Source organism: Agelaius phoeniceus, chromosome 15, assembly GCF_051311805.1.
Source record: "Agelaius phoeniceus isolate bAgePho1 chromosome 15, bAgePho1.hap1, whole genome shotgun sequence".
Classification (NCBI taxonomy): Eukaryota; Metazoa; Chordata; class Aves; order Passeriformes; family Icteridae; genus Agelaius; species Agelaius phoeniceus.
The window spans coordinates 16,449,790-16,464,063 of NC_135279.1; the positions used below are offsets into that span (position 1 = coordinate 16,449,790).

Genomic DNA, 14,274 nt, shown 5'->3' on the forward strand with positions numbered 1-14,274 from the left:
AGTCCTGTCTCCGTGACGGACTGAGTTAAGGAACAGGCTATCCCCCGTTCATGGAGAGCAGGAAGCCCTTGCTTCTTCCTTGGTCAAAGGTTCAGCTTTAGGCTCGAGATTTTGTCTTCAACACTTGAGGGCTATCAATTTCGATCTGTTAGCGACATTGAAAGCAGTTTTGTCTTCTGTGGAAGAAGAACGTTTTATTCTGAATGATGGAGTCGAGCAAAAAACCGAGATCCCTCTCCCCTGGTGTTGGAGCTTTTATCCTTCCTGACAGATTTTTTCAGAATGGGTGTTCTTGGAACTCGTGTACAGCTTTACACGTTCGTTCAACTTTGTTTAGTCCCGGTTAGATTTAGAAAGGAAACGAACGGGGAAAGTTCCGTTCTCCATTATGATTGAAAAAAAAGTTTGTCACCGGTTTTGGGGGGAATGCAGTAGTGAGGCTAGATGGCTTCGTTTATGCATCCTGGCTGGCAGTTCACTCTGTTTTGGTCTAAAACATTTTGATTCCATACACTGGTGAGAGTGCTGAAAGATTTCTGTTTAGAGATTGTTATTTTTCTATCCTCTTCTCACAACGATGTTGGGGCTTTTAGTAGATCTCAAATATATCGAAAAGAGACAACTTTTGCAATTCTGTTTAGTAGGACAGACATATGAGATACGAAGGGATCCCATATCAGGGAGATTGGCAGAGGAGGGTTTAGGCACTTGAGTCAAGCCCGTTTGCACATAGATTAGTGGTCAGACAGTTTCAATATGGCAGCTGTTCTTTTGTTCTATGATATTATAATCGTCTTCTTGAAAACTTATCGTAGCAACCACTTTAGAAATACTTAGATGATTGGTTTATAAACGAACTACAGTGTTTTACACATATATTTCAGAAAAAAGGAAACAGAATGACTTGAATGAATTTTAATGTGTATAAACTAAGGAAACACTAGGTGTATTTTAGGAAGGGTTTACAAACATTTTATGTCCAGAAAATTTCCTTTGAACGTTTTAGCTGCATCTTTATTTGTACTTGTACTTCAATCGTGTAACAATTAGCTCCCATATTTCAAGAATCATGTAATTGCTCTCGTCCCACTTGTGTTAAAGAACCTGATAGATCTGTGTGTTCGGGATATGATATTTTCCCGTTTTCTCTCTAGGAGCCTGTTGTTCAAGATGCTTTTGAACAAAAAGAGTAAATGTAACAATAAGCTACAGGGCAAAATACAAAGAATATTTTTTAAATTTACAAGTAATGGCATTAACAAGGGCTGAGTTTCCCGTGCGGTTTAATAACCCCGCCCACGGAATGCCTCTGCCTTCCTCCCGATGGTGATAGCCTGGAGGATGAAAGCAGAGGTGGGCTGGAGAAATGCGGGGGCAGGAGATCGGCGCTGGACGAAAAGCGCCATCTCGGTGGCGACCGTGGCCTGTATGGAGCAAGGCAGGGCGGGCAGCGCTGGGCAGCGCTCGGTGCCTGCAGTGCCGGGAGGAGGCTGCGGGCGCCGCTGTTGACCGAGAGGAGCGAGAGGAAGCTCGGAGCGCTACCGGCAGCCCCGCCCGCTGCGGATCGGCTCACTGGGTTGTTCGCTCCGTGTCCGAACGCGCGGTCCCCGATCGTCCCCGCGGTGCTGGTCCATTGTGGAGCCAGGCGGAGGCAGCGGCAGCTGCGCACGGTGCAGGAGCTGCGAGCATTGAGTGGCAGCGGGATTGGATCGGCGGTGCTGCGGTGCCGGCGGTTCCGCGGGCGAGATGTGCGCGGCGGGGAGGCGCTGGGGCCGGCGGCAGCGAGCTCTGCTCTGGGCCGTGCTGCTGGCGGCGTGGGAGGCGGCGTGGGGGCAGCTGCGCTACTCGGTGCCCGAGGAGATGCCCAAGGGCTCGTTCGTGGGCGACGTGGCCAAGGACCTGGGGCTGCAGCTGCTGGAGCAGGGCGACCGCGGGTTTCAAATTGTCTCTGAAGGTAGGACGCAGTATTTCGCTCTGCACGGGAAGACGGGACATTTAGTGACGGCAGAGAGGATCGACAGAGAGCAGCTGTGCCGGCTGGTGGAGAAATGCATGCTGCGCTGTGAGCTGATAGTGGAGGGGGAAATGAAGTTTTATGAAATAGAAGTGGAGATCACGGACATTAACGACAACGAGCCCATCTTCCGAGAGGCAGAAATAGAACTGAGAATCAGCGAGACAACAGCCCCAGGGTCGCGGTTTCCCCTACCAGATGCTCATGACCCGGATTCTGGCCGGAATTCCCTGCAGAGCTACGAGCTGAGCGGTGACGAGCACTTCTCGCTGGCCGTGCAGGCGGGCCCCGGCGGCGATCAGCGTCCCGAGCTGGTGCTGGCCAAGGCGCTGGACCGGGAGGAGGCGGCGTTTCACGAGCTGGTGCTGAGGGCGAGCGACGGCGGCGATCCGGCACGGACGGGCACGGCTCGGATCCGCGTGACCGTGCTGGACGCGAACGACAACGCGCCCGTGTTCAGCCAGGCGGAATACACGGTGCGTGTGCCCGAGGACGTGCCCGTGGGCTCTGTACTAGTCACCGTCACGGCCACTGACGCCGACGACGCGTTGTACGGACACGTGAAATACTCGTTGAAAAAAGTGTCGGACATGGCATCAGAAATTTTTCGTTTGGATTATGAGACCGGAGAGATCATGCTACTGAGAAGCCTTGACTTCGAGGAAGGCAATTCCTATGAACTGGAGGTGCAGGCATATGATGGAGGAGGACTTTTTGATACGACCAAAGTCACGATCTCGGTCACAGACGTCAACGACAACGTGCCAGAAATTTCGGTGAGGTCAGCGATTAGCGAAATATCTGAGGATGCTCCGTCGGGGACCGTTGTAGCCCTCCTACACGTGCAGGACCGAGACTCGGGGGTGAACGGCGAGGTGCGCTGCTCTATCGACAAGGACGTTCCGTTCCGGCTTCAAAGATCGCAGGGCAATTACTACAGCGTGGTGACGGCGAGAGAGCTGGACCGGGAGCAGGTGTCGGAGTACAACGTGACGGTGCGGGCGGCCGACGGCGGGTCGCCGGCGCTGCAGAGCAGCGCGGTGCTGGCGCTGCGGGTGCTGGACGTGAACGACAACGCGCCGGTGTTCTTGGAGGAGCGCTACAGCGCGCGGCTGGCGGAGAACAACGCGGCGGGCGCGCTGGTGCTGACGGTGCGCGCCACGGACGCGGACTGGGGGCAGAACGCGCGCGTGCGCTACCGGCTGGCGGAGGGGCGGGTGCGGGGCGCGCCGCTGTCGTCGTACGTGTCGGTGCAGGCGGAGACGGGCGCGCTGTACGCGCTGCGCTCCTTGGACTACGAGCAGCTGCGCGAGCTGCAGCTGTGCGTGCGGGCGGAGGACGGCGGCGCGCCGGCGCTGAGCAGCAACGTGTCGGTGCGGCTGCTGATCGTGGACGAGAACGACAACGCGCCGCAGGTGCTGTACCCGGCGCCGGCCGCAGCGGCGGGCTCGGGCGCTGCTGCGGCGTGGTCGGGCGTGGAGCTGGCGCCGCGCTGGGCCGAGGCCGGCGCGCTGGTGGCCAAGGTGGTGGCGGTGGACGCGGACGCGGGGCAGAACGCGTGGCTGTCCTACGAGCTGGCCAAGGCCACGGAGCCGGGGCTGTTCCGCGTGGGGCTGCACAGCGGCGAGGTGCGCACGGCGCGCTCGCCGCTGGCCCGCGACGCGGCGCGCCACGTGCTGCTGGTGCTGGTGCGGGACCACGGGCGGCCGGCGCTGTCGGCCACGGCCACGCTGAGCGTGGTGCTGGCCGAGAGCGTGGCCGAGCTGCTGGCCGAGCTGGGCAGCGCGGCCCACGAGGCGGCGGCGCCGGGCGAGCCGGCCGCCAGCCTGACGCGCTGGCTCGTGCTGGCCGTGGCCGCCGTCTCGTGCCTCTTCGTGGCCTTCCTGCTGCTGCTGCTGGCGCTGCGCCTGCGCCGCTGCCACCGCCAGCAGCTGCTGCCGCCGGACAGCGGCGCCTTGCGCGGCGTGCCCGTCTCGCACTTCGTGGGCATCGACGGCGTGCGCGCCTTCCTGCAGTCCTACTCGCACGACGTGTCGCTCACGGCCGACTCGCGCAAGAGCCACCTGCGCTTCTCGGCCGCCAGCTGCTGCGACACCCTCCCGGCCCGGCCGCCGCCCGACGAGCCCGCGCCGCTGCTCGGGGACGGGGACCCGGCCGGCGCCCTCCCCGCGGACTCCGCCCCTTCCTCGGTGAGTTCCTCTGGTCAGATTTTCTCCACGACGCTTTCTTCTAATGCAGCCCTGCCCTTCCCCTGCCCTTTCCCCGCCGTGTTCTTTGGCTTGCCTAGGAAACTTTGTCTAGAAGCATGGTAAAGTTTCTTCCGATGAAGTTTTGACAGCTGGGGTCCATTGGTGTCCGTATGTAAACATGGGGTGGGTCCTCAGCCTTCCAGTATGTGAAGAAGGAAGGAGGGGAAAGGCTGCTGCTGGCAGGCTGTTGTTTAGGTCGTATGTTTGGGTATTGATAACGTTCCCCTATATCAGCTGTGCTGTGTAGAATGTGTGTTCCTGGTAGCTTTGGCTCTCCTGAAGGTATGGATCTCCTTACTAAGAAATTCAGCTTTTTTGGAGGTTCACGTGTCTTCCCAATAGCACACATGCATGAATATTTTGAATGTGTCTTGAACACAAGGCTGATGGCTTTGTGTGGGAATTTCTGCACGTTCTTATTGGCCTTTATTGTTCTCCATGATACATAGTGAACGTCAGCCGGAACTGTTTGTGTCATTCACGCTTTGGTCTTTTTTGTGAAGAGGGGATTGGACCAGGCTACAAGTGGTCCTTGGTGCTGTCTGTCTAGCTGCTTTGAAGACGAAAGATCCTCTTGAAGTTGTGTCTCTTTGAAAAACCTGTGTGTGGCTGCATATGGAGCATGAAATTCAGGAGGAAATGGCAGAACTGCTTTGTTTTGTCTTGTTTTTCCAGGTAGGGCTATGTCAGATGGAGCTGGATGAGCTTTGGTTATAAAATATTTAGCATGGCAAGAGAATTGCCTGGATGGGAAGGAGAGATTCAAGGTGCAGTGGGAGATGCAAGGTGGGCATAATTCCCTGTGAGCAGATATTCACTGCCTCAGTGTCTCTTGGAAGACTGCTCGGCTTTTACTTTGAGACCTGTGAAGTCTCTTCCCAGAACTGCAGTGAGCAGCAAATGTAGCTTGCACAGCACGGAGATGTACAGAGAGCTGTGTGCAATTGGTGCTGGGAAGAGCAATGGTCTGGGGAACTGGGCCTCCACTGTCCCATGTTTGTAAGGTATATGGGTGAAAGGACACCATGGATGGTGTGAAGGGTTGGAAATCTGAGTGCTGTGAGCTGTGTGTGAATGTCTGCTGAAAGACTCAAGGGAATGTTTTCCTCCATTCCCTGTCCATTTTCTATCTCTAGCATGAAGGAATGTGGAGTTCTTTGCCGCAAAGTAATTGTTTAGAAGATCTGTATTCCAGCTGCATGGAGAACCTTGACAGGTTCTTAATATGTATTGGTTTGTCACCATATTGGTGTCGCAAAAGCTTAATTTTGTACTTTTGACAGATGGGCTATGGGAATTGCAAGCTGTGTATTCAGTGCCTCTAAACAACATCATCAATCATCTACTCTGAGTTATATAACCCAGAAGAGTGTTGGGAGCTGTTCAATTCTGCAGGCTTTAACTTTCTGTCTCATTCTTCTGATGATCTGGAAATGGTTCTTTTATGTTTATAGATGAAAAGACAGAGACATTTCCATGGACAAGTTTCTTCAAATGTCTCTGTAATAAATGTTTTTTCTTGTCCGCTGTCTCATATGTCCAATATTATGCATGGTAAGGAGAAATGGTTGAGTAACTTTCCTTTTGGTGGAGTCTCTAAATTCTTATGATCCATGCTATCCATGGGAGGTCGGAAGGGTTAGGAGCTAGTGTTGGGTGTGTGGTTTGTGATAAGGTCCTGTGGGGACATGGCAGGTGTTTTGTTGATCCCCAGGGCTATTGCTGGCCTTCTGAAAATGAGTCAGGAGGAGTCCTATGATTTTCACTTGTGTCGTTTGGTTTTCACTGAAATGGCCAAGTTTGGGTTCCATATCCCTTTGCATCAAGAGTGGTAGTCACACATGCTTTGAGGAGTCCATGTGCTGAAGAATGGTGATGTTGCCTTTGAGGTGATACTTGGATGTGTGGGTCTTTGGCAGAGGTGGAAATAATTTACGGCCTATATAACATTTGCTACTTGTAGAAGTAATATGGAGGAGCAGAATAATGTTTGTTGTGATGCTTGGGCTCTGAGAAGCTGTGCACACGACTTTTCTTCTAATGATGTTCGATGACAAAATTTGCTGTCATGTTATGTTTTGGCAGAGAGAAGAAGTCTGTGTGTGCAGAGACAGGGCTGGTGCTGGAGTTCAGTGTGATGCAGTTCAAAATGAATGAATGAATTGTGTCCAGCTCTGTTTGTCCTGGTATTTAGATGAGGCCCCCAGCTGTGGTTCCAAGCTTTTCCTTTCTCTTTGTGTCCAAGGCAATGACAGTGTGGGGCCTGTGGAGTGACTCCTGTGTGAGGCCCCTGTGTATTGGTTCCAGTCCAGTTTCCTGGATTGTGTATATCCTGCAGTTGAGCCAATCTGCAATGTGAGGCCATGATTGATACTCTTCTGGTGTTTCCCATTCTTAACTGGGTTGATTTCAGGGTTGGTTTTTTTTTTTGATGATTTGTTTGCTTTGGTTTTATGTTCTGTTGTGTGTTTGTTTGTTTGCTTGTATTTTTGTCAAGGAGTAGAGTTGATCCTCGTTGTGCCTGGCAATTCTGCAAACTCCAAAACATTATTACCCAGTAGGGAGAGTGTCTCTCATGCATCCCTTGAAGCTGTACGTGTAGTCATATTATCCTAGAAACGGAGAATCAGAGAGTGGTTGGTGCTGCAAACCACCTTAAAGATCCTCTTGTTCCAGCTCCTCTGCCACAGGCAGGGACATCTTCCACCAGAGCAGGTGGCTCAGAGCCCCAGCCAGCCTGACCTTGAATATTTCATTCAAGAAATACAACTTCATGAATGGATGTTTCCCCAAGCTCTTGCTTTCTCTGGGGCCAACATGGAATTAAAATTGAGGTTGTGTTGATGGTGAAAGTAAAGGCTGTGAATGCAGAGTGAGGAGAGTGAGAGCTCAGTTCTGTGCCAGGCAAATGGGGGACTCAGTGTGGGTTTGGCAGAGAAATGGTTTGAGTTCATGCTTGGTGCCAAAGGCAGTGCCCTTGCTGTTCTGATCCTGGTGTCTCTGTCACGAAAGACAATGTCAGTCCTTCAACAGTAACATTTTGCACAGTAACTGTTCATGTAGAACCATAATTGTTGGCTGGAAGAGCTAATTAATCCCATGTGAAACCTCCATTATCCACCTGTATCTCGAGGCCACATTGCGATATTGAATTTCTTCAGAATTATAATTTCACTTTCTTTCAGGTCTTTGTTTCCAAAAAGGCAGCAGCTCATTTCCACAATCCTGGTCACTATGTTTAATTAGGAAGCAGTGACTGATGTTTTTCAGCACATTCTTAATTCCGTCACTCAAGACTGAACAGTGTGTGGGGACTATGGGGCAGAAGTGATAAGGGCATCTGCTGTAATTTTTCAGTCGATTTATCTTGAGAAAGAGGCTGATGAGAAGCTGATTAAAATGATGGTTTCATAACTGCAAGGTGAAAAGGCCATGCAATAGAAAAAGTTGCTGATGAGAGGACTCATTCTTGAAATGAACCCACCAGTCTCTTGTCCCATCTAAGTCCTGCCAAACACTTGCAGCTTCTCAATGACTTCTACATCTTCTCAGGTATGAATTTTAAGGCCTCGAATAAAGGCCTAGAAGACTTCACAGTGAGCAGCTCTGACTCCTTGTTGTCTTCTAATGCTTCTTTGTCGTGTCTGATCCATATTTTTGGGGTTTCTGTGGGTTTTTTTTCTTTGTTTTGTTCTTCCTTGATTTACTCAGTAGGTGAGTATACTTACTATTGTCAACAATCCATCTGTTTTGAGCAATGTATGATGTGTTAATGTCCCCTGCTCTTGTTGCAGTGGGAGTGGAAGGCAGGAGATATGAGAGTGACTTTTCTTCCTGTTCCTGTTGGCTGAAATAGATATGAATATGACTTTACTAGCCTTTTCCTCTCTGTGGAACAGAGCATGTGATAAGGATGGGGAGGAGATGCCCTCAAAGCCAATGGTTTGATGAACCATTCTCAGTTGGATGACTGCTGACCTTTTAGTATGATTGTTTATCATTTGTGTGCTCTAGAATCCTTCAGTTCCTTATCATAACGGTGGTGAGCAGACAATTGTAGCTCCCTTCTGGGTGTGGCTGCAGTGCATTATCATCTCATGAGAGATGTGAGCAGTGAGGAGATGGCCACCAGCAAAACCCCACAGTGGCCTGGCATGGAAGAAAAAGCAGAGAGGGGAGCTCTGTGTGTGAGGCTAGAGAAGAACTGGGTCATTGCCTTGCTGGTCACATGTCACAGATAACACCAGGCTGTGCCTGCTGGAGTGCAGTGGGATCTGAGTTGGTTCTGTAGAGCAAGGCAGACCCACAAAATGTCATTGCATCCGTCCATTTCCATGTGTTTCTGAGTCTTGCATTGCTTGTGGTCATGAGCTCAGCCTCAGGGTGTCTGATCTCATGTGGAAGGTCTCCTGTGTGCCAGCTGCCCCAGTGCAGGTGCAGTTGCCACACCCAGCTGTGATGTTTCCAGCTGCACAGAGGAAGGGTTTGACAAGCACTCCTGGTGTGCTCAGCCAGGAACCTTTTGTCTGTAGTGTAATCATGCAGGATCATCTGTGCTGCAGCTGTCCAAGTGCAGAGTGAGCAGGCAGCCCAGGCAAGGTTTCCATGGACAGAGCAGGGCCCAGTGGGAGAAGGTGTGCAGTGTCCCCCAGGCCATCCCCCAGAGGAACATGCTGGGCAATCAGCTGGAGGCTGTCAAATGGCTGAGGAACAGGCTGGAGAGTCACCTGCAGAGAGTTACAGGCAGTGGCTCCATGTCCAGGTGCAAAGCAGGGACTTGTGCTGTCCCTCAAGGGCCCTGACTGGGCCCAGTTGTGTTCAGCACCTGCATGGCCAAGGGGATTGAGGCACCTTCAGGCAATTTGCAGCTTTGGGCTATTGGTGGTTGATGAGGTGGGACATGAGCTGCCCATGGGCACCTGCTGCTGGAATTGTGTCCTGCACTGCATGACAAGCTCTCTGCCTGGCAGGTCGAGGGAGGTCCCTCCTCCCCTCTGAACTCTTTATATGAGAGCATGGACTGCATGGGGATCTTGGGCCAATATCCCACTGGACATGCCAGAGTTCCCAGAAGGATCATGGAAGTGGCCTGAGGGCTGGAACATTTCTGTTATGATGAAGGACTGCAGTAGTTTGTGTCTTCAAACACAGAGAAATGATAGGTATGTGTAGACTTTTCAAAGTTTGTTTGTGCTCTTTCATGTATGAATAAGTTTATAGGAAATATGGACAGAGCTCTGTTTACCTGGGCCAGCTGTTGTAGAATTGCCAAGAAGTGTTTTTAACTAAGAGAAGGGAGGTTTTGATTAGGAGGAAGCTTTTCAGTGTGAGTTGTGACAAAAGAGAAGATATTGCCTATAGACGTTTTGGACATGCCTCCAACATTCAAGTCTAGCCGAAAGTGTTACTTTTCATGTCAGTTGAGTGGATTAATTGGCCTTTAGAGAAAGTTTAACTTGGGAACTGAAAATATTGTTTGACTCTATGAAGGACTCAGCGTTGCTTTGCAGTTTCGATTGTCAGGCACACAGATATGGAGATGGAAATGAAGCAAGTTTAATGAGTCAGAAGGAAAGGAGTAAATGTAATTCTGCTATTTTGGGATAGGGTATGTTTACATTGCTTTAGGCTGATCTATATCTCCAAATAATTAATCTCATAAATGAAGAATATAATGAATAACAATTCATGTGACAAAGTGAGAAAAAGCTCTTGAAGTCTTCCCTATATTATCCTTTATTGCTACTGCAGATGGGCCGTCATTTTCTTAAGAGCAGTTGAATTCCATTCTTTACTCCACTGCAATGAGTATTTGCTTCTTACTGTTCAATGTGACTGAAAAGAATGCCCTGAAAGCATCCGGCAGCACATGTCAGATAGAAAGGCCTTGGAGTGGAATTAAGGCAGAGCTGTTGCTGTGGGTGTTTGCAGTCGGGGAGAGCCCCCGGGGCCGGTGCAGGCGCTGAGCCCCGGCCAAAGCCGGGCCCCGTTGAGCGCGGGCATGTGGCGGCTGCGGTGTCGCGGCGGCGCCTCCGGGTGTCGCTGTTGTCCGGCGCCGAGCGGCGCTGGAGCCGCCGCCGCCGCCGCCGCAGCGTCCTGCCCCCGCAGGCTGCTCGCTCGGCCGGCGCCGGCCACAGCGGCAGCGGCACCGCCAGCAGCAGCAGCAGCGAGAGGCGGCGAGAGGCGGCGCGGCGAGCTGGGTGTGTTTGAGCGGTGTCCGCTTTGGGCGGCGAGAGCGGCTGGAAGGGAGGCAGGGCAGCGGCAGTCGGCAGGAGCGCGGCGAGCGCAGTGGGCAGAGAATGGCGGTGAGGCAGAGGCGGCAGAGGCGCGGGCCGGGCGGCGGGCGAGCGCTGCTGGCCGCGCTGCTGCTGCTGCTGCTGTGCGTGTGGTGCCGGGCGGCGGCCGAGCGGCTCCGCTACGCCATCCCCGAGGAGCTGGGCAGAGGCTCGCTCGTGGGGCCGCTGGCGCGGGACCTGGGGCTCAGCGCGGACGAGCTGCCGGCGCGCAAGCTGCAGGTGGCGTCTGCCGGCAAGAAGCAGCTGAAATACTTCACTGTGAATGAGGAGAACGGGAACCTGTACGTGAATGAGAGACTGGACCGGGAGGAGATGTGCGGCGAGTCGGCGACCTGCTCCGTCAGCTTCGACGTGCTGGTGCACAACCCGCTGAACGTTTTCCACGTCGAGGTAGCGATCGAGGATGTTAATGACAATTCCCCGGCCTTCAGCAAGGCTGCTCTGGACCTCGAGATCGGTGAATGGATCCCTCCCGGTGCTCGATTTCCTCTGGAAATGGCTCGAGACGCTGATAGAGGAACAAACTCGCTTCTAACTTACCAACTCACCAGCAACCCGTCTTTTTCATTATCCATGAAGGAAAAGGCGGGTGGAAAAAAGCAGCCGGAATTGGTGCTGGAGAGAGCTTTGGACCGAGAGAAGCAGAGTTCCTTTGAGTTGGTGTTGATGGCGGTGGACGGTGGGGACCCCACGAGGTCTGGGAGTGTTCCGGTTCGTATCAACGTGACAGACGCAAACGACAACCCACCCGTGTTCAGCAAAAGCGTCTATGAAGCGAGAGTGGCAGAGAATCTGCCGACGGGATCGCTGGTACTGCGTGTGGTGGCCACAGATGCAGATGCGGGCTCCAATGGGCGGGTCTCCTACTCCTTCAGCAGCGTCCCAGAGAGTGTCAAGGCGTTGTTCGCTATCGACAGCGAAAGCGGCGAGATAATGACGTCCGGTCCCCTGGATTTCGAGGAGAAGAGTAAATACATCTTCGGCCTGGAGGCGACTGACGGAGGCGGGTTGACGGCTCACTGCGAAGTGCAAATCGATATCCTGGACGAGAATGACAACGCGCCCGAGATCACCATTCTGTCACTGTCGAGCCCAGTTCCTGAGGACGCACCGACTGGCACCGTGGTGGCTTTGCTGAACGTGAACGACCCGGACTCCGGCGAGAACGGTCAGGTGTCGTGCTCGCTGTCGGGAGAGGCGCCGCTGTCGATCGTGGCGTCGTCGGGCGGCTCGTACAAGGTGGTGACATCGGGCGCGCTGGACCGCGAGCAGGCGTCGGAGCAGCGCGTGACGGTGGTGGCCCGGGACCGGGGCAGGCCGGCGCTGCGGAGCAGCAGGGAGCTGGTGCTGGAGGTGTCGGACGTGAACGACAACGCGCCGGTGTTCGAGGAGGCGGCGTACAGCGCGTACGTGGCGGAGAACAACGCGGCGGGCGCGCTGGTGCTGCGCGTGCAGGCGCGGGACGCGGACGCGGGCGCCAACGGGCGCGTGAGCTACTGGCTGGCGGGCGGCAGCGCGGGCGCGGCGGGCGCGGCGCCGCTGGTGTCGGTGGAGGCGCGGAGCGGCGCGCTGTACGCACAGCGCTCCTTGGACTACGAGCAGTGCCGCGAGTTCACGGTGGCCGTGCGGGCGCAGGACGGCGGCTCGCCGGCGCGCAGCTCCACGGCCACGGTGCGCGTCTTCGTGCTGGACCGCAACGACAACGCGCCCAGGGTGCTCTGGCCCGCGGCGGCGGCGGCGGGAGAGGGTCCGGGAGGGGCGGCGGCGGCGGCGCCTTTCGAGGTGGTTCCGCGCTCGGCCGAGGCCGGCTACCTGGTGGCCAAGGTGGTGGCGGTGGACGCGGACGCGGGGCGCAACGCGTGGCTGTCCTACGAGCTGGTGCAGGCGTCGGAGCCGGCGCTGTTCCGCGTGGGGCTGCACAGCGGCGAGGTGCGCACGGCGCGCGCCGTGGGCGAGCGGGACGCGGCCAAGCAGCGGCTGGTGGCCGTGGTGAAGGACCACGGGCAGCCGGCGCTGTCGGCCACGGCCACGCTGCACGTGGTGCTGGCCGAGAGCTTGCAGGAGGCGCTGCCGGAGCTGAGCGAGCGGCCGGCGGGCGCCGAGGCGGCGGCGGCGGCGGCCGAGCTGCAGTTCTACCTGGTGCTGGCGCTGGCGCTGCTCTCGGCGCTCTTGGTGCTGAGCGTGGCGCTGGCCGTGCTGGCGCGGCTGCGCCGGGCCGGGCCGCCCGCCGTGCTGCGCTGCCTGGGCGCGCAGCGCTTCTCGCTGGCCGGCGCCGCCTTCCCGGCCGACTTCTGCGAGGGCACCTTGCCCTACTCCTACAACCTGTGCGTGCCGCCGCCCGCCCGCGCCCTGCCCGAGGCCGCTTGGCCGCCGCCGCCGCCGCCGGTGCCCATCCTGTCGGCGGAGGAGCTTCTGGGCGGCGATTCCTGCGACAAACCGAGCCCGAGCACTGACCTCGTCGAGGCAGAGCCGCCTGCCAATCCTGATGCACCACAGGTCTGTAAATTTTGAGCTTCTTCTTTTTTTAGAAGTTCCCGAAACGTCATCTTTTTTTCCCACGTGGGTTTTTTTTTTGCCTGGTGTGAGTGGGGATTCGTCATCTGTATCCTCCCGTAGCAGTGGGAGTTTGTCTTTTTTTTTCTCGGTTTTAGATGACAGGCTTTAGATGACAGGCTCTGACTGTAGCTCTCCTTTCGGCTAATAGCGGTGCTTCTCAGTGTTTCTCCTTGATTCCCGGAGTTGTGTTTATGTGAGTTGCACAGTCCTGTCTCCGTGACGGACTGAGTTAAGGAACAGGCTATCCCCCGTTCATGGCGAGCAGGAAGCCCTTGCTTCTTCCTTGGTCACAGGTTCAGCTTTAGGCTCGAGATTTTGTCTTCAACACTTGAGCTCTATCAATTTCGATCTGTTAGCGACATTGAAAGCAGTTTTGTCTTCTGTGGAAGAAGAACGTTTTATTCCGAATGATGGAGTCGAGTAAAAAACCGAGAGCCCTCTCCCCTGGTGTTGGAGCTTTTATCCTTCCTGACAGATTTGTTCAGAATGGGTGTTCTTGGAACTCGTGTACAGCTTTACACGTTCGTTCAACTTTGTTTAGTCCCGGTTAGATTTAGAAAGGAAACGAACGGGGAAAGTTCCGTTCTCCATCATGAGTGAAAAAGGAGTTTGTCACCGGTTTTGGGGGGAATGCAGTAGTGAGGCTAGATGGCTTCGTTTATGCGTCCTGGCTGGCAGTTTACTCTGTTCTGCCCTGCAACATTTTGATTCCTTAGACTGGTGAGAATGCTGAAAGATTTCTGTTTCAGAGATTGGTTTTTCTCTATCCTCTTCTCACAACGATGTTGGGGCTTTTAGTAGATCTCAAATATATCGAAAAGAGACAACTTTTGCAATTCTGTTCACTAGGACAGACATATGAGATACGAAGGGATCCCATATCAGGGAGATTGGCAGAGGAGGGTTTAGGCACTTGAGTCAAGCCCGTTTGCACATAGATTAGTGGTCAGACAGTTTCAATATGGCAGCTGTTCTTTTGTTCTATGATATTATAATCGTCTTCTTGAAAACTTATCGTAGCAACCTCTTTAGAAATACTTAGATGATTGGTTTATAAACGAACTACAGTGTTTTACACATATATTTCAGAAAAAAGGAAACAGAATGACTTGAATGAATTTTAATGTGTATAAACTAAGGAAACACTAGGTGTATTTTA

At 54.0% G+C, this 14,274-nt stretch overlaps 1 protein-coding gene and 1 pseudogene across 12 annotated transcripts in view; both read left to right on the forward strand.

The window, feature by feature from the left end:
* Positions 1-14,274, forward strand: part of LOC129126975 (protocadherin gamma-C5-like) — a 224,788-nt gene that overhangs the window by 149,508 nt on the left and 61,006 nt on the right. Inside the window, exon 1 of one of the 12 annotated variants that reach the window (XM_077186319.1) lies at positions 10,323-13,055. The exons of the other annotated variants lie outside the window; for them this stretch is intronic. Coding sequence (XP_077042434.1) covers positions 10,563-13,055 — 2,493 coding nt within the window. The 5' untranslated portion in view covers positions 10,323-10,562. Of the gene's footprint in view, positions 1-10,322; positions 13,056-14,274 lie in introns of those variants that run through there. 12 annotated transcript variants of the gene reach the window in all.
* On the forward strand, positions 1,352-10,473 carry LOC129126919 (protocadherin gamma-A12 pseudogene; annotated as a pseudogene).